Source organism: Saccopteryx bilineata, chromosome 12 (genome assembly GCF_036850765.1).
Source record: "Saccopteryx bilineata isolate mSacBil1 chromosome 12, mSacBil1_pri_phased_curated, whole genome shotgun sequence".
Classification (NCBI taxonomy): domain Eukaryota; kingdom Metazoa; phylum Chordata; class Mammalia; order Chiroptera; family Emballonuridae; genus Saccopteryx; species Saccopteryx bilineata.
In genome coordinates this window covers 25,278,974-25,298,340 of record NC_089501.1, presented here as the reverse complement: position 1 = coordinate 25,298,340, position 19,367 = coordinate 25,278,974, and the positions used below count along the sequence as shown (strand labels likewise).

General features: G+C 36.9%; 1 protein-coding gene across 3 annotated transcripts in view; it reads right to left on the bottom strand.

Annotated features, from left to right (window-relative positions):
* LAMA2 (laminin subunit alpha 2) overlaps positions 1 to 19,367 on the bottom strand; it is a 660,268-nt gene that overhangs the window by 335,249 nt on the left and 305,652 nt on the right. For all 3 annotated transcript variants that reach the window (XM_066248490.1, XM_066248491.1, XM_066248492.1), the window contains exons 11-12: positions 5,227 to 5,367; positions 2,126 to 2,299 (exon numbers count right to left, since the gene is read on the bottom strand). In XM_066248490.1, coding sequence (XP_066104587.1) covers positions 2,126 to 2,299; positions 5,227 to 5,367 — 315 coding nt within the window. The remainder of the gene's footprint in view (positions 1 to 2,125; positions 2,300 to 5,226; positions 5,368 to 19,367) is intronic.

Sequence of the window (19,367 nt, the reverse complement as noted above, 5' to 3'; positions counted from 1 at the left end):
ACTTAGAAATTAACTCTAAAATAATGGAGGGGGAATTAGGTACCTACAGCTTCCTGGTCAGGGACATAAATGAAATTCAGTATCTAAGCAGATGCACTGGTTTCTTGATATGCTATTTCTGTTGAATTCTGGCAATGGCTCTGATTTGAACAGCTATTACTGGTAAATAATGTAGCCTCAACTATTTAAAAAGTGGCTTTATTGAATTTACAAACAAGTCCCTACAATTTTCCATTTCCTTAGCAAGATATTAAATCAACCAAGCCAAGCATGTCATCATGACTATAATTTACGTGATGTGACATGGCAGTTAAGATGTACTGTGGTAATTTGTGAGAGCTTGCAGTATTGTTGGTAGTATCAAAAATTTATATGGTTCAGTTATTAAGGTAAATTGTTTCATTCATACGGAGCTCTCTGACAGTAAACTACCAAGGGCTTCGGCATTACATTTAAAAACGTCTTCCATATTCAGTTTGCACACCCTGTTGCCATTATTTTGTACATTGATGGAAACTGAAGCATGGGCAAGCACAGCTTTTTGATGTGGAAACGATCTGTGGGGGGATATGAAGTGCTTCTTTGTGACTGGTTATAAGAAATAGTTCAGCCAGGATAAGGAAAGTTATCTTTGGGAAACAACAACTACAAACAGGATGTCCAAATTCTTTGCTCAGATGCTATTTAGTATCCCATTTGCTTGCTTTCCTTCTGTCAGTTTGATTTTCAGCCAACAGAAAGAAAAACATATGACCAAAGGAGAAATTATCAAAAATATGCTAAAGAATATTCTATTATAATCCATCCTTCAATAAATTTCACTATAGTAAGAAAAATAAGACCTCTGAAACTCATCCAATTTTGACCCAAAGCTTATTTCTCAACTACTCAGAGCAGGAAAAACAACAACAAACAAACAAAACTTGATAGTTTATTTCTTTGGAAAATTTAAGCTGTAGACATTCAACTCTCATGTGCTATTTTATTCTTATTGGGGATACAGGGGTTCCTAAATTGAATAGAATAGAATGACTTCTAATTGTAATGAGCCATGCAAATAAACATTTAATTAGATTTTTATTGCAGCTGTAGAATTTTATGCAACATATACTGTCTATTTTGAAATACATATTCATTGAAAATGCGTTTTATTCATATACACATTTTTTACAATAGCATTTTGAAGCCTGGTAAAAATAAGAGAACTAGCCATAAGTTAAAATTTCTTCAATCTGCTAAAACCACCAATTCCAACTCACAAGGTGACTCATGAACTACTTAAGTTCCTCTATCTCAGTACTCAGATGCCATGACAAGAGAACCACTAACAGTAAATATATTTTCACTTGTTTAACCAGTGACGATTTCTTCAATAACATCAATTTATTAAGAGATTTTTCTGTGTGTGATTAGGTTAATTAAACTATCAGCTGACAAGGTATTAACTTTCATAGAACAAGCTGTATTCACATTTAGAATTACTATACCAAATTTTGTTTCCAACAAATTATTATGCAAAATAAAATTATAAAAGCCAAGGCATCTGTTTAGATAGAGTTAATTCACAACTGGAGAAAAACAAAATAATGCCTGCACTTCTGAGGCATTTTTCTCTGTGCGTGTTTTTATTGATGTGTAAGTGGGCTTTAAAACAAACATGTGCTTCCAATCTGGCAATGCTTTTAGGGTAGTTCTCTTTCTGAGCTCCAAGAAATATGTTGTTTACATAAGCTTCACGGCAAGCATTTAATCAGTTATGTAATAAATTTCATTTCCAATTAACATTCATATAAGATAGAACAAGTAACTCTTTTGAATATCAGTTCTGACATGATAAAGAAATAGATGAGAAAAACTTCAGTATCTCTTCCACCATAAACAACTCTAGAAAAACAGCTATTTCAAGCAAGCCTGACAGTTTCTTTCAATACCCATAACACTTTGCAAAAATTGTCTAGAACCCTCATTAATTTATTTGTTGCTTCCAAAATGTACATTGAGTCTCTCTGGCAATCTAATGGATATTTGATATTCTTATCCTCCTTTAAATAAATACTGAATTGAACCGTTCTTTTATTGATCTGTTACAGCAAAGCAGCAAGGAGCACGCAGCACAGGGACTTACCTTGTTGCCCAGATACGGTGCAGGTGCGCTCCAGAAGTAGTCCTGCGGGAGGGCCTGGCGGGCCTCCACGTTGCTGATGCTGACCTGCTGAGGGGGCTCCACGTCGTCCTGCTGGGGGGCCACTCGAATGTGGCCGGAGATGTCAGTCAGATACCAGCCATTCATGTCTTGTATCTTAAAAATGAAACAAAACAAAAAACCATCATTTTTAAGAGAAAAAAAATCCATCCAATTATTTTCTCTTTTGAATTCCTATAGTGTCCCTTTTTTTGGAAATTAAAAAAATCAGAATTTATACAAGTTTATAAAAATATAGGATTTGTGAATTTCATTAAATTTATTAGATGTACTTATGATAGGTTCCAATTTTTTTCTTGATGCTTCTAGAGCAGTGGTCTCCAACCCCCAGGCCGCGGACCAGTACTGGTCCGTGGGCCATTTGGTACTGGTCAGCAGAGAAAGAATAAATAACTTACATTATTTCCATTTTATTTATATTTAAGTCTGAACGATGTTTTATTTTTTTAAAATGACCAGATTCACTCTGTTACATCCACTTAAGACTCACTCTTGACGCTTGTCTCGGTCACGTGATACATTTATCCATCCCACTCTAAAGGTCAGTCCGTGAAAATATTTTCGGACATTAAACCGGTCTGTGGCCCAAAGAAGGTTGGGGACCACTGTTCTAGAGTGTGAATGGTACCTACTATATAATAACCTGTTTTTATCAATCCAATGCTCTTTTTAAAAATCATGATTCCAAATACCTCTTAAAAAAATTGCTCAAAATTATACAATAGTTATAATGTTATATTAATTATTAAATAGGTAGAATTTGAATTTTGTATTTTTCAATCCACTAGTAATTTTCTATTATTTATGGAAAAAATATTTCAAATGGTGTTTGTTACCTATATATTTGTAAAGCAAAGGAAGGAAAGAAATAAAATATTCAAGTGCCTAAAAAATGGCTTTTTATTCAGCATTTTCTCTCTTCCCACTTATTTATATTTCAACCTTGAGGCTTAAAAACATTTTAATCTGCCCGTCTGACTGGTTGCTATGGCTACAGCTCACAACACTGAACCTACTCCTTCCCATGGTGTCGGAAGGGCTATGGGGAGCCATGGCTTAGGTCCTTAGCTCAGAAAAGGAATAAGCCTTAAAGAAGGACTTAGGGAAGCCATGATGATTTCTTTTCCATCTTTACACTTCAGCCTGGAGTGGGCACATAGTTAAGCTATAATTCTAAATTAAACTGTCAGGTCAGGACAAAACCCTGGACACAGGTTAAAGGTCTCAGGGGCCCACTAGATCTGTGTGAGCTGCTTGGTATTGCAGGTGATAAGGAGCAGAATGGATGGTGATTATATTTGAATAAAATATATATTCTAAAATTTCTTTATGTGGAATTCATTCGACTCTGTAGCTCCCAAAGCTGTAAAATTGCTTGGAGTATCCTGGTCAAAAGAGAGAGAGAGAGAGACCAGGTAAAGACTTGCTGGCTGGCTAGACAATAAGATATATATTACTTTCTTTTCCTCCCTTTCTTAGAATGCCATGTTCCAGGCATTCTAAGACAGCCCAAATGAGACTCAGAGGAAGGTCTTTCCAGAAGACTTACTGAAATGCAAGTATCAATGGCCCTGTTTTCTGAAGACCAGCGCTGAGTGCCTCCTTTGCTCCTATGCTAACCATAAAGCTTTGATACACTAATAGGGCTCTCTAGAAGAGGGGGGCACTATAAATAAGAGGAGGAAGTTAGACTAGATTCCCATTTACTGTCAGTTCTATGTATTCTGCTCCAAAAGCAATATATTTGATAAAGTATGAATGGGTTCAATTTTAGACATGAGAAAAAAATCATAAACTACTCATAATATTTCAGACGTGACATAAATGCAAATACAGGCAGAGAAAAATATACAATAGTTGTATTAAGGATTAGTTAGCTAATTAAAGTTGAAAGGAAGATTGTTTATTGAAATAGTGATGTTTGATTGTAAAGCACAACTGTGATCACCCTTCTGCTAAAATCCTTTATGACTATCTAAGTATAAGAATCCAACTTCTTAGCATGTTCAACCCTTTATGGCATAGTTTCTCATTCCCCCTCTTGGCTTCTCTTTTTCTAGCCTGATTCTTGCTATTCTGGACTCTTAAGAGCAGCTACCCAGGCTATTTGTAATCCTTAAAGATCCAAAATTCCTTTCAGACCTGTTCTATAAGGAGACAAATCACTGTACAGAGTTGAAAAGGCAATGGGGAGTGTGGTGGGCATTGGAGGAAGGAAGGTAAATGTGTATGTTTATGTTAGAGGAAGAAAATGACAGTGACTACTAAATAGGCAATAATTTGAAATTTCTTAAATTGACTGAGAATGAAGTATTGTTTAAATTCAGTGACCTCCTTTAACAATGAAAGAATCCAAGCAACATTAAAGAGTAACTAAAGGTTGGTGCATAATTTGTATTATGTAGAGAAATAATAAAGCAATTTTACTTAACTTGAATATCAAAAATATTGATGAATGAATAATATAACTCTTCATATCACAATCTGATGCTTTCTCTATTGTTTCCCCTTTCCTTGGAGCTAGAACAACATTAATGTCATTACTGTTTCACATGTTAAATATGGTCATTGAAAAGGCTTATTGGCCTGACCTGTGGTGGTGCAGTGGATAAAGCATCGACCTGGAAATGCTGAGGTCACCGGTTCAAAACCCTGGGCTTGCCTGGTCAAGGCACATATGGGAGTTGATGCTTCCAGCTCCTCCCCCCTTCTCTCTCTCTGTTTCTCTCTCTCCCTCTCTCTCTCCTCTCTAAAAATGAATAAATTAAAATAAATTAAAAAAATAAAAGAAAAGGCTCCTGTTCACTTATTCTGAGAAATTCCTGTCTACACCTTATTTTGAATAAAGCCTTAAAGGTTGTGATCAAAATACACAAATAGCATGAGAAATAAAACTCCGTTCCTTCTGCATAATAATTTTATGCAGAAGTTCACTGCAAGAAAAAAATTAATTTCTTAAAAAAGAACAGCAATAGCAAGAAGCCCTACAGAACAGTGTACAGAATTATAAGGCCACTGCTTACATTTCCATAGGTCCAGTACGAACTCTGACATCTATTGGATACCCCTGAACAGAAACACTCATCACATCCTTTAGGATTATCCTCTTGCAAATTGAAGAAGCCGGATTTGCAGCGGCTGCAGTCTCCTCCTTCAACATTCTCCTATAAATAGAAAGGTGTGTTAGCAACAGAGATGCTCTTCAAAATTAAGAATTGTCTCTATTTCTGTTTAAAAAAATGTACAATATATTTTTTCATTTTACCTCTCAAACACATTTACAGTATAATGATGTTTTTAAGAATCTGCTCTAATGTTCCTTAGTAAGCTATATTGTTTCTAATTGCACTGATGGGAAGGATTATTGGACACTCATCTACCCTAATCAAGTTACAGCTTTGATCTAACTATATGTCAAGAGTGTGGAGTATATGTTATGATAATGATAAATACAGCAACAAGTTAAACTGACTAATGTCAGTTTGGTTCACTGTGTCCATCATTGAACTACTTTGTCTTAGAACAGAAGACATATGATAAAATGAAAGACATTAATCTAATAACATGGTTGTATAATAGAACATTGATGTTGTGCAGATGGCAAAATACTTTTCACATTATATACTAAAAGGTATACATTAGAGGAAACATAAGAACCCAATAAGTAGAGAAACCGGAGCAAACAGTTACAGTATTTCTTAGTGAGACTAAGGAGAAAAGGAGGGAAGTTTTCCCTGCCTAATTTTCACAGTGTTTCCTTTAATACAATGGTATAGCCAGTTAATCCCACAGCGATGAATGGAGTAATTCTCATTTGGTGCCTACTCACCAGATTGGTCTCATTAATCCTAGTGTGAGTATACTGAAAAAGTATTTTATAGATGGGCCTATAATGTTGACTCAACCCAGAGAAAGTCTATGATGAAAACCTAGAAAAGGTATCATCTTTCAATTTAAAGAATGGTTAAACATGACTAATAACTTCTAAATGAAGTCTCCTTGCTCTCCAGTAAACAGATTCTTTTTTTTTTTTTTTTTTTTTTCTGAAGCTGGAAATGGGGAGAGACAGTCAGACAGACTCCCGCATGCGCCCGACCGGGATCCACCCAGCACGCCCACCAGGGGCTACGCTCTGCCCACCAGGGGTCGATGCTCTGCCCCTCCGGGGCGTCGCTCTGCCGCGACCAGAGCCACTCTAGCTCCTGGGGCAGAGGCCAAGGAGCCATCCCCAGCGCCCAGGCCATCTTTTGCTCCAATGGAGCCTTGGCTGCGGGAGGGGAAGAGAGAGACAGAGAGGAAGGGGGGGTGGAGAAGCAAATGGGCGCTTCTCCTATGTGCCCTGGCAGAGAATCGAACCCAGGTCCCCCACATACCAGGCCGATGCTCTACCGCTGAGCCAACCGGCCAGGGCCCACTAAACAGATTCTTAATACTCCCTACCCACACATTTGCTCCACATTTTTCCTCTTCCTTGAATTCTCTTATTACCTCAATTCTGAAACTTTCCTTTTCCTTAGAGAACTAGCTTCTCTCTCAACTGTTTTATAGCCCTTTATATTTTTCCCTGTTACAACTACAGAAAAAGCATAGCTACCCCTGCTAAGATTGTTCTTCTCAGTTATAAACCATAATCTATTCCAAGGTAGAAACCCTATCTTACTTATCTTTAGAAGACCAAGGAATAATAGGGTTTCTGATAGAATACTTAACACCAATTTAATAAAACTTCATTAAGTTTAAATGAATCTCTTAGTGATTGTGTTTCTCACGCAGAGTAAAATGTTATGCTCACAGATGTTAATTAAAATATTTTATAACAAACCAAGTTTGGGCAGAAGGTTGGGATGATAAAATTTGATAGCATATAAGAAAAAATAAAATGGGCTAGAATAGCATTAAAAAAAGAGATACATATATAAAAATAAACAAATAAAGATATTCTCCTTGTATCTGAGAGAACAATTTGTTTGAAATTAACTTTTTGACTCAATTTTTATGTCTCACTTATAACCTCAACCACCTCTACATCCCTGGGGCATAGATAAAGGGTTGTTTCTAGACCCGTTTCATGTGTCAAACCTTAGTATCCTGGTATGTACCTAAATTCAATTATTGCCATTGAAATTTTCACTGGTGTTTTATTTCTAAGGTGTATTTCAGATACTTTGAGATGAAAGATGTCAGTGAAACAAATCAAACTAATTTCAGACCTATGGTGACAAATAAATCCCCAAGGCCCTGAAGTTGAAAGCATCTTCAAAAGAGTACCGGTAGAAAAGATGAAACATAATTATAATTATAATCTAGCTTATCCCGTTGAGGACATAGTACAGCTGTTCTGCACATTGTGTTTTTATGTTTTTGGTCTAATCCACTTTTCATTTACTCTAATTTGAAAGCTTGTAATAGCACTTTTCTGAGACTTAGACTGAGTTCAACAACAAGACATTTTTTTGGACAGTCGTTACATTTTCCTTAGCCACATTTTAGCCTGGCAATAGGAGCTTGAAAAGATTATGATTAAATAATTGCAATATTCAATTTCACCTAATGACCTGAATCAATATATTAGGGTAGAATTCTAGGGACTAAAAAAGAATGATGGGTCAAGTTCTCTGTATTTACAAGCCAACATGTAGAGTTGAATGAAAAGATACATTCATGATCAAATATAAATATAATGCAAGGTGGACCATGATAAGTGCATCTCGTAAATAAATTATATTAAGGAAATGCAGAGGAGATGGATTAATGCCTGCTATGAAGGCTTAAAAGGGCCTTATGAAAGGGGTGGAATTTGATCAAAACCTTGAAGCATGGTTAAAAAATTCAATCTGTTGCAGGAGATAGAATGAGAGAGCCATGTTTCAAAGATACTGGGAACAAATAATAATCCAAAGAATAGAAGGTTTATTTATTATTTATTCTTTCAAAACACAGGTATTCAATATTTCCTATTTGCTAGGAACTTCTCTCGGTACTTGGGTTCTAGGGCCCCTGACTTCACACAGTAAACCTTTAAAGTTGCCCAAAGAGATTTAGATATTCTCCCGTAGGAATTGTTAAAGTCATTAAGGGTTATTCAGCAGGAGTTTAATCAACAGAATTATACTTGAGATACTGAAGTTGGTAGTAGCAGGTAAAATGTTTATGAAACGTGAGACACTGGAACAAGGAAATCATTCATTACCACATGGTGCAGTATGGCGTTAATTCAGCAGGCTTGAACTGCTCAAACCCTGTATAATCCAAATTGAAAGACTGTCCCTTGAACAACTCCTGTGAGATAACATATAAACCCTTGGAAGTTCCTGCCTGATAAGAGTGTCATTTAATGCTTGGGTCCATGGGGTCACATCAGATACTTAATGCAAACACTGTGATTTATGGTGAATGCCTAGTTGTTGTTGTTTTTTACCAGAGACCCTGACCACAATGTGTCAATTTGATCTTTGATGATTGAGCGAAAAATTAGCTAAATATATAACCAAACCCCGAAGGAAATAGGAAGTAAGAAATGCTCCGCCTTCCTCACTAACCTAAACAGGGCGGCTTTCACTGGAAACTGAGAATATAGAAACTAAGGCGGGCAAAGGGGGTGAATAGATCCAGGCCGCAGCATAAACGGCCGAACCAGGCTGTGGCACGGAGATCCAAGCCGAGGAAAAACTGTTCCCGTGACAACCCGGGCAATACAGCTAACACTTGCGCCAAACCCAGACAAAGAAAGACAAGCGGGCAGCCATTTTACCTGATCTCCTGGTCGTCGCGCACAGATAGTGGGTGAGAGACTCCTTCCAAAGCCCCGGGAGTGTGCGCCCGTGTTGTCCCACAGAGAGGCAGAGTCATAGGCTTTGTGTGGGCCAAAAGTGGAATCTCGGGCCACCTCAGCACCCTGGGGGAGCCGCGCACGGGGAGGGAGCGAGAACTAATTCCAACACTGGAACTTTTCCGTGCGGGAGGGGGTTTCACTCAGAGGGTGACGCCGCTGGTCTGATATCCTGGTCTGCATGTGCAGATAGTGAGGGAGAGATTCCTCCGAGTGCCTCGGCAGTGCGCGCCTGTGTTATCCCACAGAGGGGCAGAGTCAGGGGCCTTTGTGTGGGCCGAAAGCGGAATCTCAGGCTGCCCCAGCGCCTTGAAAAAGCCGCACACGGGGACGGAACGAGAGCCAATTCCAACGCTGGAACTTTTCAGTGCGGGCGTGGGGTTTCACTCAGAGGGCAAGACTTCCGGTCTGACATCCTGGTCTGCGTGCGCAGATAGTGAGGGAGAGTTTCCTCCAAGCGCCCCGGGAGTGGGTGCCCGCCCGTGTTACCGGACAGAGTGGCAGAGCCAGAGGTCTTTGAGTGGGCGGAAGCCCCGGCTGATTATGCTAGCAGCTCTGACTGACTGAGCCTTACCCAGAGCCCTGTGCTGAGTGGGAATAGAGTGGGGAGTGGCCAGCTCTTTGAGCCTCTTACTATCCAGGCAGAGGCAGCAGCAACCCCATAGCTGGATTATCAGGCTACTAATTGAGGAAGGAAAGACTAGGAGAGAGGCTCCAGGAACACGGACTCTCTCACTGTCGGAGCCTATAAATGCTCATGAGCCTCGACTGCAAATGTGATTAAAGCACAACACATGACATCGCCATAGAGACTTATCAACTGCAAACCTCTACCTGAGCGTGCCAAAGGGGCAGAACCTGGGGTACAGAGTCACCAACCAGGAAGAGGGAGAGAAAAGAAAAAGCAAGAAGATAACCTCTCAAAATCAAGAATAATCTGCAGACTTTATAACCTATCCCATTTTATTATATTTGTTCGTTTGTTTCTTTTATCTTCATTCTTGATTTTTTTTCCTCCGCCAATTTGGTCATTTAACTCTCTACCAGTCTTACTCTCTCCTCTCCTTGAACTACACTACCCATAAGTGTTACATTTCCCATTATCTTTTCTTTCTTCTTCCTTTCTCTCTATGAGGGTTGCACTCCAAAACCCTTAACTCTCTCTCTCTCTCTCCTCTTTTTTCTTTTTTCTTCTTTTAGTGGTTCCCTCTTTTTTTTCTCTCTCTCTCTTTCTTTTCTCCCTCTATATTAGTTTCTTCCTTTCTCCTTTACGTCTCCTGTCATTCAAACCTAAATAACGAACAAATTATCTTATCTGGGACTCAAATTTATGTTTGTGGCATTTTGGGGGGTTTTCACTTCACCTTTTTAACTCACTAGCAGTGCTCCCATCCCTGGCTCTCCATTTTATCAAGCTCTTGTTCCACTAAATACAATAGTAATTTTTTAATTTGTCCCCCCATTTTCCTGTTTTCCTCTTATTCCTCTCATCATAACTCTTAGTCAACCAACACCTAAATGCAAATCATTTTATTCTTGATCCAAATTTTTTCATTATTTGCTTTTTGTGGGTCCATACCCCCCTTTTTATTTTATTTTATTTTATTTTTTTATTTAATTTTATTTTGTTTTTGCCCCTTTATTACTTTTCCCCAATTCATGCCCTCCATTACAGGCATTGTTTGTTCTATTAAATACAATATAATTCACAGTTCACCACAAGATTTTCTCAAGAAAGAGGGGAGAGGAGAGGAGAGGAAAAAAGGAAGAGGGGAATAATTTCCTTTAAAAAAATTTTTTTTTAATTTTTATATTATTTTATTTTTCTTTATTTCATTATTAATTTTTAAAAAAGCAACTTTTTTTGATTTTTTTTAACTTTTTATTCTTTATTAAATCTCATTAATACTATCAACAAAACCACCCTCAGATGCCATTAAGGAAGAGAAAATCGAATATCATGGATACAAAAGAAAGAGAGGTAACACAGATGAGGAAAAATCTGTGGAGAAAAAATTTAATATATTGGAAACCTTGGAGCTAAATGACAGAGAATTCAAGATAGAAATCCTAAAAATACTCAGAGATATACAAGAAAACACAGAAAGGCAATTTAGGGAGCTCAGAAAACAACTCAATGAACACAAAGAATATATTACCAAGGAAATTGAAACTATAAATACAAATCAAACAGAGATGAAAAACTCAATTCACGAGCTGAAAAACGAGGTAACAATCTTAGCTAATAGAACAGGCCAGATAGAAGAGAGGATTAGTGAAATAGAAGACAAGCAACTTGACGCACAACAGAGAGAAGAAGAAAGAGACTCAAAAATTAAAAAAAATGAGATAGCCCTACAAGAATTATCTGACTCCATCAGAAAGAATAACATAAGAATAATAGGTATTAGAGGGAGAAGAGAGAGAAAATGGAATGGAGAACCTACTCAAACAAATAATAGATGAGAACTTCCCAAGCCTGTGGAAAGAACTAAAGCCTCAAATTCATGAAGCAAACAGAACTCCGAGTTTTCTTAACCCCAACAAACCTACTCCAAGGCACATCATAATGAAATTGGCACAAACCAATGGCAAAGAAAAAATTCTCAAGGCAGCCAGGGAAAAGAAGAATACAACATATAAAGGAAGGCCCATTAGATTATCATCAGATTTCTCAGCAGAAACTCTACAAGCTAGAAGAGAGTGGACCCCAATATTTAAAGTCCTGAAAGAGAGGAACTTTCAGCCACGAATACTGTACCCATCAAAGCTATCCTTCAAATATGAAGGAGAAATAAAAACATTCACAGATACAGAAAAGATGAGGGAATTTATCATCAGAAAACCCCCACTCCAGGAATTACTAAAGGGGGTTCTCCAATCAGATACAAAGAACAAAAAAAAAATAAAGCCACAAGTAAAAGCTCCTAGAAGAACACAATAAAACCAAATTTAAACTGTGACAACAACAAAAAGAAAGGGGGGAGAGGATGGAGATTAACAGTAGCAAAGGACGATGGAGTGCAAAAGTACTCACAAAATAGTGCGCTACAATGAACAGGGTAGGAACCCTTTTCATTACTTAAAGGTAACCACCATTGAAGAAACCACCACAGAAGCACATGAGATAAAAAAGATAGCAACAGAGGAAAGATGTATGGAAAACAACCAAATAAAAACAAAAGATAGCAAAACTAAAGAGAAGGATCAAACAAGACACAAAACTAACAGAAAGCAATCTATAAAATGGCAATAGGGAACTCACAAGTGTCAATAATTACACTAAATGTAAACGGATTAAACTCACCAATAAAAAGACATAGAGTAGCAGAATGGATTAAAAAAGAAAATCCAACTGTATGCTGCCTACAGGAAACTCATCTAAGTAACAAGGATAAAAATAAATTCAAAGTGAAAGGCTGGAAAACAATACTCCAAGCAAATAACATCCAAAAAATAAGCAGGCGTAGCAATACTCATATCTGATAATGCTGACTACAAGACAACAAAAGTACTCAGAGACAAAAATGGCCATTTCATAATGGCTAAGGGGACACTGAATCAAGAAGACATAACAATTCTTAATATATATGCACCAAACCAAGGAGCACCAAAATATATAAGACAGCTACTTATTGACCTTAAAACAACAACTGACAAAAATACAATCATACTTGGAGACCTCAATACACTGCTGACGACTCTAGATCAGTCATCCAAACAGAGAATCAACAAAGATATAGTGGCCTTAAACAAAACACTAGAGCACCTGGATATGATAGACATCTACAGGACATTTTATCCCAAAGTGACAGAGCATACATTTTTCTCCAGTGTACATGGATCATTCTCAAGAATTGACCATATGTTGGGCCACAAAAACAACATCAGCAAATTCAGAAAAATTGAAGTTGTACCAAGCATATTTTCTGATCATAAAGCCTTGAAACTAGAATTCAACTGCAAAAAAGAGGAAAAAAATCCCACAAAAATGTGGAAACTAAACAACATACTTTTAAAAAATGAATGGGTCAAAGAAGAAATAAGTGCAGAGATCAAAAGATATATACAGACTAATGAAAATGACAATACGACATATCAGAATCTATGGGATGCAGGAAAAGCCGTGATAAGATGGAAGTTCATATCACTTCAGGCATATATGAACAAACAAGAGAGAGCCCAAGTGAACCACTTAACTTCACACCTTAAGGAACTAGAAAAAGAAGAACAAAGACAACCCAAAAGCAGCCGAAGAAAGGAGATAATAAAAATCAGAGCAGAAATAAATGAAATAGAGAACAGTAAAACTATAGAAAAAATTAATAGAACAAAGAGCTGGTTCTTTGAAAAGATCAACAAAGTTGACAAACCCTTGGCAAGACTTACCAAGGAAAAAAGAGAAAGAACTCATATAAACAAAATCCAAAATGAAAGAGGAGAAATCACCACGAACACCATAGATATACAAAGAATTATTGTAGAATACTATGAAAAACTTTATGCCACTAACTTCAACAATCTAGAAGAAATGGATAAATTCCTAGAACAATACAACCTTCCTAGACTGAGTCAAGAAGAAGCAGAAAGCCTAAACAGACCTATTAGTAGAGAAGAAATAGAAAAAACCATTAAAAACCTCCCCAAAAATAAGTCCAGGCCCTGACAGCTATACCAGAGAATTTTATCAAACATTCAAAGAAGACTTGGTTCCTATTCTACTGAAAGTCTTCCAAAAAATTGAAGAAGAAGCAATACTTCCAAACACATTTTATGAGGCCAACATAACCTCTCATACCAAAACCAGGCAAGGATGGCACAAAAAAAGAAAACTACAGACCAATATCTCTAATGAATACAGGTGCTAAAATACTAAACAAAATACTAGCAAATCGAATACAACAACATATTAAAAAAATAATACATCATGATCAAGTGGGATTCATCCCAGAATCTCAAGGATGGTTCAACATACGTAAAACGGTTAATGTAATACACCATATCAACAAAACAAAGAACAAAAACCACATGATCTTATCAATAGATGCAGAAAAGGCTTTTGATAAAATACAACACAATTTTATGTTTAAGACTCTCAACAAAATGGGTATAGAAGGAAAATATCTCAACATGATAAAGGCCATATATGATAAACCATCAGCTAACATCATATTAAATGGCACTAAACTGAAGGCTTTCCCCCTTAAATCAGGAACAAGACAGGGTTGTCCACTCTCTCCACTCTTATTTAATATGGTACTAGAGGTTCTAGCCAGAGCAATCAGACAAGACAAAGAAATAAATGGCATCCATATCGGAAAAGAAGAAGTAAAGGTATCACTTTTTGCAGATGATATGATCCTATACATCGAAAACCCCAAAGAATCCACAAAAAGACTACTAGAAACAATAAGCCAATACAGTAAGGTCGCAGGATACAAAATTAACATACAGAAGTCAATAGCCTTTCTATATGCCAACAATGAAACAACTGAGAACAAACTCAAAAGAATAATCCCCTTCACGATTGCAACAAAAAAATAAAATACTTAGGAATAAACATAACAAAGAATGTAAAGGACTTATATAATGAAAACTATAAACCATTGTTAAGAGAATTCGAAAAAGATATAATGAGATAGAAGAATATTCCTTGTTCTTGGTTAGGAAGAATAAATATAATCAAGATGGCTATATTACCCAAAGCAATATACAAATTTAATGCAATTCCCATCAAAATTCCAATGACATTTTTTAAAGAAATGGAGCGCAAATCATCAGATTTATAAGGAACTATAAAAAACCCCGAATAGCCAAAGCAATCCTAAAGAAAAAGAATGAAGCTGGGGGCATTACAATACCTGACTTCAAACTCTATTATAGGGCCACGACAATCAAAACAGCATGGTATTGGCAGATAAGTAGACACTCAGACCAATGGAACAGAATAGAAAGTCCAGAAATAAAACCACATATATAGTCAAATAATTTTTGATAAAGGGGCCAAGAACATACAATGGAGAAAAGAAAGCCTCTTCAATAAATGGTGCTGAGAAAACTGGAAAGCCACATGCAAAAGAATGAAACTGGACTACAGTTTGTCCCCCTGTACTAAAATTAACTCAAAATGGATCAAAGATCTAAACATAAGACCTGAAACAATAAAGTACATAGAAGAAGACATAGGTATTCAACTCATGGACCTGGGTTTTAAAGAGCATTTTATGAATTTGACTCCAATGGCAAGAGAAGTGAAGGCAAAAATTAATGAATGGGACTACATCAGACTAAGAAGTTTTTGCTCAGCAAGAGAAACTGATATAAAAATAAACAGACAGCCAACTAAATGGGAAATGATATTTTCAAACAACAGCTCAGATAAGGGCCTAATATCCAAAATATACAAAGAACTCATAAAACTCAACAAACAAACAATCCAATAAAAAAATGGGAAAAGGACATGAACAGACACTTCTCCCAGGAGGAAGTACAAATGGCCAACAGATATATGAAAAGATGCTCGTCTTCTTTAGTTATTAGAGAAATGCAAATCAAAACTGCAATGAGATACCACCTCACACCTGTTAGATTAGCTATTATTAACAAGACAGGTAATAGCAAATGTTGGAGAGGCTGTAGAGAAAAAAGGAACCCTCACACACTGTTGGTGGGAATGTAAAGTAGTACAACTATTATGGAAGAAAGTATGGTGGTTCCTCAAAAAACTGAAAATAGAACTGCCTTATGACCCAGCAATCCCTCTACTGGGTATATACCCCAAAAACTCAGAAACATTGATACGTAAAGACACATGCAGCCCCATGTTCATTGCAGCATTGTTCACAGTGGCCAGGACATGGAAACAACCAAAAAGCCCATCAATAGATGACTGGATAAAGAAGATGTGGCACATATACACTATGGAATACTACTCAGCCATAAGAAATGATGACATTGGATCATTTACAGCAAAATGGTGGGATCTTGATAACATTATACGAAGTGAAATAAGTAAATCAGAAAAAAACCAGGAACTGCACTATTCCATATGTAGGTGGGACATAAAAGTGAAACTGAAAGACATTTGATAAGAGTATGGTGGTTACGGGGGGAGGGGGGAAAGGAAGAGGGAAAGGGGGAGGGGGAGGGGCACAAAGAAAACTAGATAGAAGGTGACAGGGGACAATCTGACTTTGGGTGATGGGTATGCAACATAATTGAATGACAAGATAACCTGGACTTGTTATCTTTGAATATATGTATCCTTATTTATTGATGTCGCCCCATTAAAAAAATAAAATTAAAAAAAAACAAAAAAAAAAACCATGAGTCATTTGCTTTTTTTAAATTTTTTTACAGAGATAGAGAGAGAGTCAGAGAGATGGATAGATAGGGACAGACAGACAGGAATGGAGAGAGAAAGATGAGAAGCATCAATTATCAGTTTTTTGTTGTGACACCTTAGTTGTTCATTGACTTCTCATATGTGCCTTGCTTTCTCATATGTGCCTTGACCGCCGGCCTTCAACAGACTGAGTAACCCCTTGCTTGAGCCAGCGACCTTGGGTCCAAGCTGGTGAGCTTTGCTCAAACCAGATGAGCCTGTGCTCAAGCTGGCAACCTCGGGGTCTTCCGCATCCCAGTCTGACGCTCTATCCACTGTGCCACTGCCTGGTCAGGCAAAACCATGAGTATTAGAGCTTTATAGAGCTTTGTGAGTCCTTCTAGTGAATCTTTGAAATTGAATGTGATCTTGGAGACCCCCAAAACACCATGGTAAAGACGATAGGATGTCTAAACTTATAAAAACAAGTTAGTCAAGTGATAGTTTTCCTTTGTTTATAATGATAATTTTTGAACCAACATATTTTAGACCCTGTTATAAATCCTCAAATTAATCCTATTCTGCTTCCCACACCCAGTTCACTTCACTCTCTTCACAAGTAATCATCAACTCTTATAATATTTGCATACACCTCACATACAATTGCAAATTATATCTTCTTAAAGCCACAATCTTAAGTTTCTAGATTCCTACATTTTCAGTACTGAGTCTGTACCATAACTTTCTTTAGTGAGTGGTAGTTCCTAAAGATTGACATAGAATCATTCAATCAAAAGTGTTTGGTTCTTATTTTTCTCAGGCTCTATTACAGATAAATATTAAACTAAAACTAAAAAATCTACTTATGTATTGGTCCATATGGCCTAGTTAAAGTGCCTTTTAGAGCTAGTAGAAAAATGAAAATCAGGGGAAAAAATATTTTTAGCTCACTAGATCTCTGCTTCTGGACATGTTTCAACATGTGTAGAATTAATTATATCAGATTTTACTTCTTATTTCCTTTTTCAAACTCCCTCAAGAGACTTATTTTAATATTGTTTCCAAAATTTTCTTTGAAAAAAATGTTTTAAACTAGTTAACACTGAAGAACATCACAGTTTGATAATATATTCTATGTGTTTTTGAGTGGCACAATTCAAACATAGAAGCATAGTAGTCAGAACTTTTATTGCATAGTCATAAAAACAAAGGTTTCTCATCTACTAATAGTTTGATCTTGGTAGCTTGAATCTCAATTATTTTTATAGGTTCCCAAGTGGATCATTGCTTTTTCAGAACTTTTCGGTAACTCATCAATAACTCAAATCCATGAAGCATCTTCTTACTGTATTCCTAATTCCTTCTTGGAAGATCCTCTTGGTATGAATGGTCAGGGACTTTAATTTTCAAGAGTGAACCTTCTGCTTTATGGGTAGGTTCTTTGAGCAATTTCCTTTGTTATCAATATCAAGTTGTTAGTAAATGTTTTATAGATTATTTTTCACAGTTCCTTTATTCTCTTATTACATATGCATTCATCAAATCATAGCTGAGTTACTAATATAAGACATTGTAAGAGATGCCAGAGAGAATATAAAAACTCCCTCAAGAGGTTTTTAGCAAAGAAAGTATGAATGTAGATGAATAAGGATAAAACAAAGTAGAAGGAAGTCCCTGCTCTAAGAGGAGTACTGAGTACATGCTTTGTATCCAAAATTCATCATTAGAATTCTCTATCCATCTGAAGAAAAAATAAAACAAAATCCATAAGTTTGAAAGAAAGAAATGTATCCCAAAATTTTCTTTCTTATTATTTGTGTGTGTGTGTGTGCGCGCACACGTGCGTGTGACAGAGAGAGATACAGAGAGAGGGGCAGATAGGGACTGACAGGAAGGGAGAGAGATAAGAAGCATCAATTTTTCGTTGTGGCACCTTAGTTGTTCATTGATTGCTCTCCCATATGTGCCTTGACAGGGGGCTACAGCAGACTGAGTAACCCCTTGCTCAAGCCAGTGACATTGGGCTCAAGCTAGTGAGCCCCACTCAAGTCAGATGAGCCCACACTCAAGTTGGCGACCTCAGGGTTTCAAACCTGGGTCCTCTGTGTCCCAGTCTGACACTCTATCCACTGTGCCACTGCCTGGTCAGGCTTTCTTTCTTATTTTTAAAGTAGGTTTTATTGAGGTGACAATGGTTAATATAATTATAAAGGTTTCAATGGCTCAATTCTATAACACATCTCTGTATACCATATATTGTATGTTCACCCCCCAAGTCAAATCCTTGTCCATCACCATTTATCCTGACTATATCTACCTCCCTCCCCCAAGGTTTTCATGATAAGATAAAAATAAGCTGAGGCAGCATTGTTCTCTCAAATTGGAATGTTTTCAGATGTAAGAATGCCTACTGGAGGTCATTTACTAAAATAAATAAATACCAACACTAAGACCAATATTCTTGTACCATGCTCTTGCCATTTATATTATATTGAATATTATAAGACCTTTAAGGGAAAATATATCCTGTACCTTGTCACCCATCCAACTAAGTTTGTAAATAACAGATGTGAAAATAATTTATCCTTGAAATCTAATAATTATGGCGAGAGTTTGTAGCTTCCGGTCCAAATGCCATTTTTTTCATAATGAGATTTCTCTTCCCTTTATTTATTTATCATCACTTCTTTGAAATTGATAAAATTTTAGAAGAGTTATAGTTGATCATTGAACAACACAGGTTTGACCTGTGTGCGTCTACTTACACCCAGATTTTTTCAGTGATTATATAGTTGGCCCTCCATATCCCCGGCGTTTGTGTCTTCAGATTCAACCAACCGCAGATTGAAAACAGTATATTTAATACATAGTTAAGAATGCTCAGTGGGAAACCCAGGGATATGAAAGGCTGACTGTATGCTTTGTTCTACACTGTTTTATATAAGGACTTGAGCACCTGGAGGGCTGACTGTCTGCATTGTTCTACACTGTTTTATATAAGGACTTGAGCA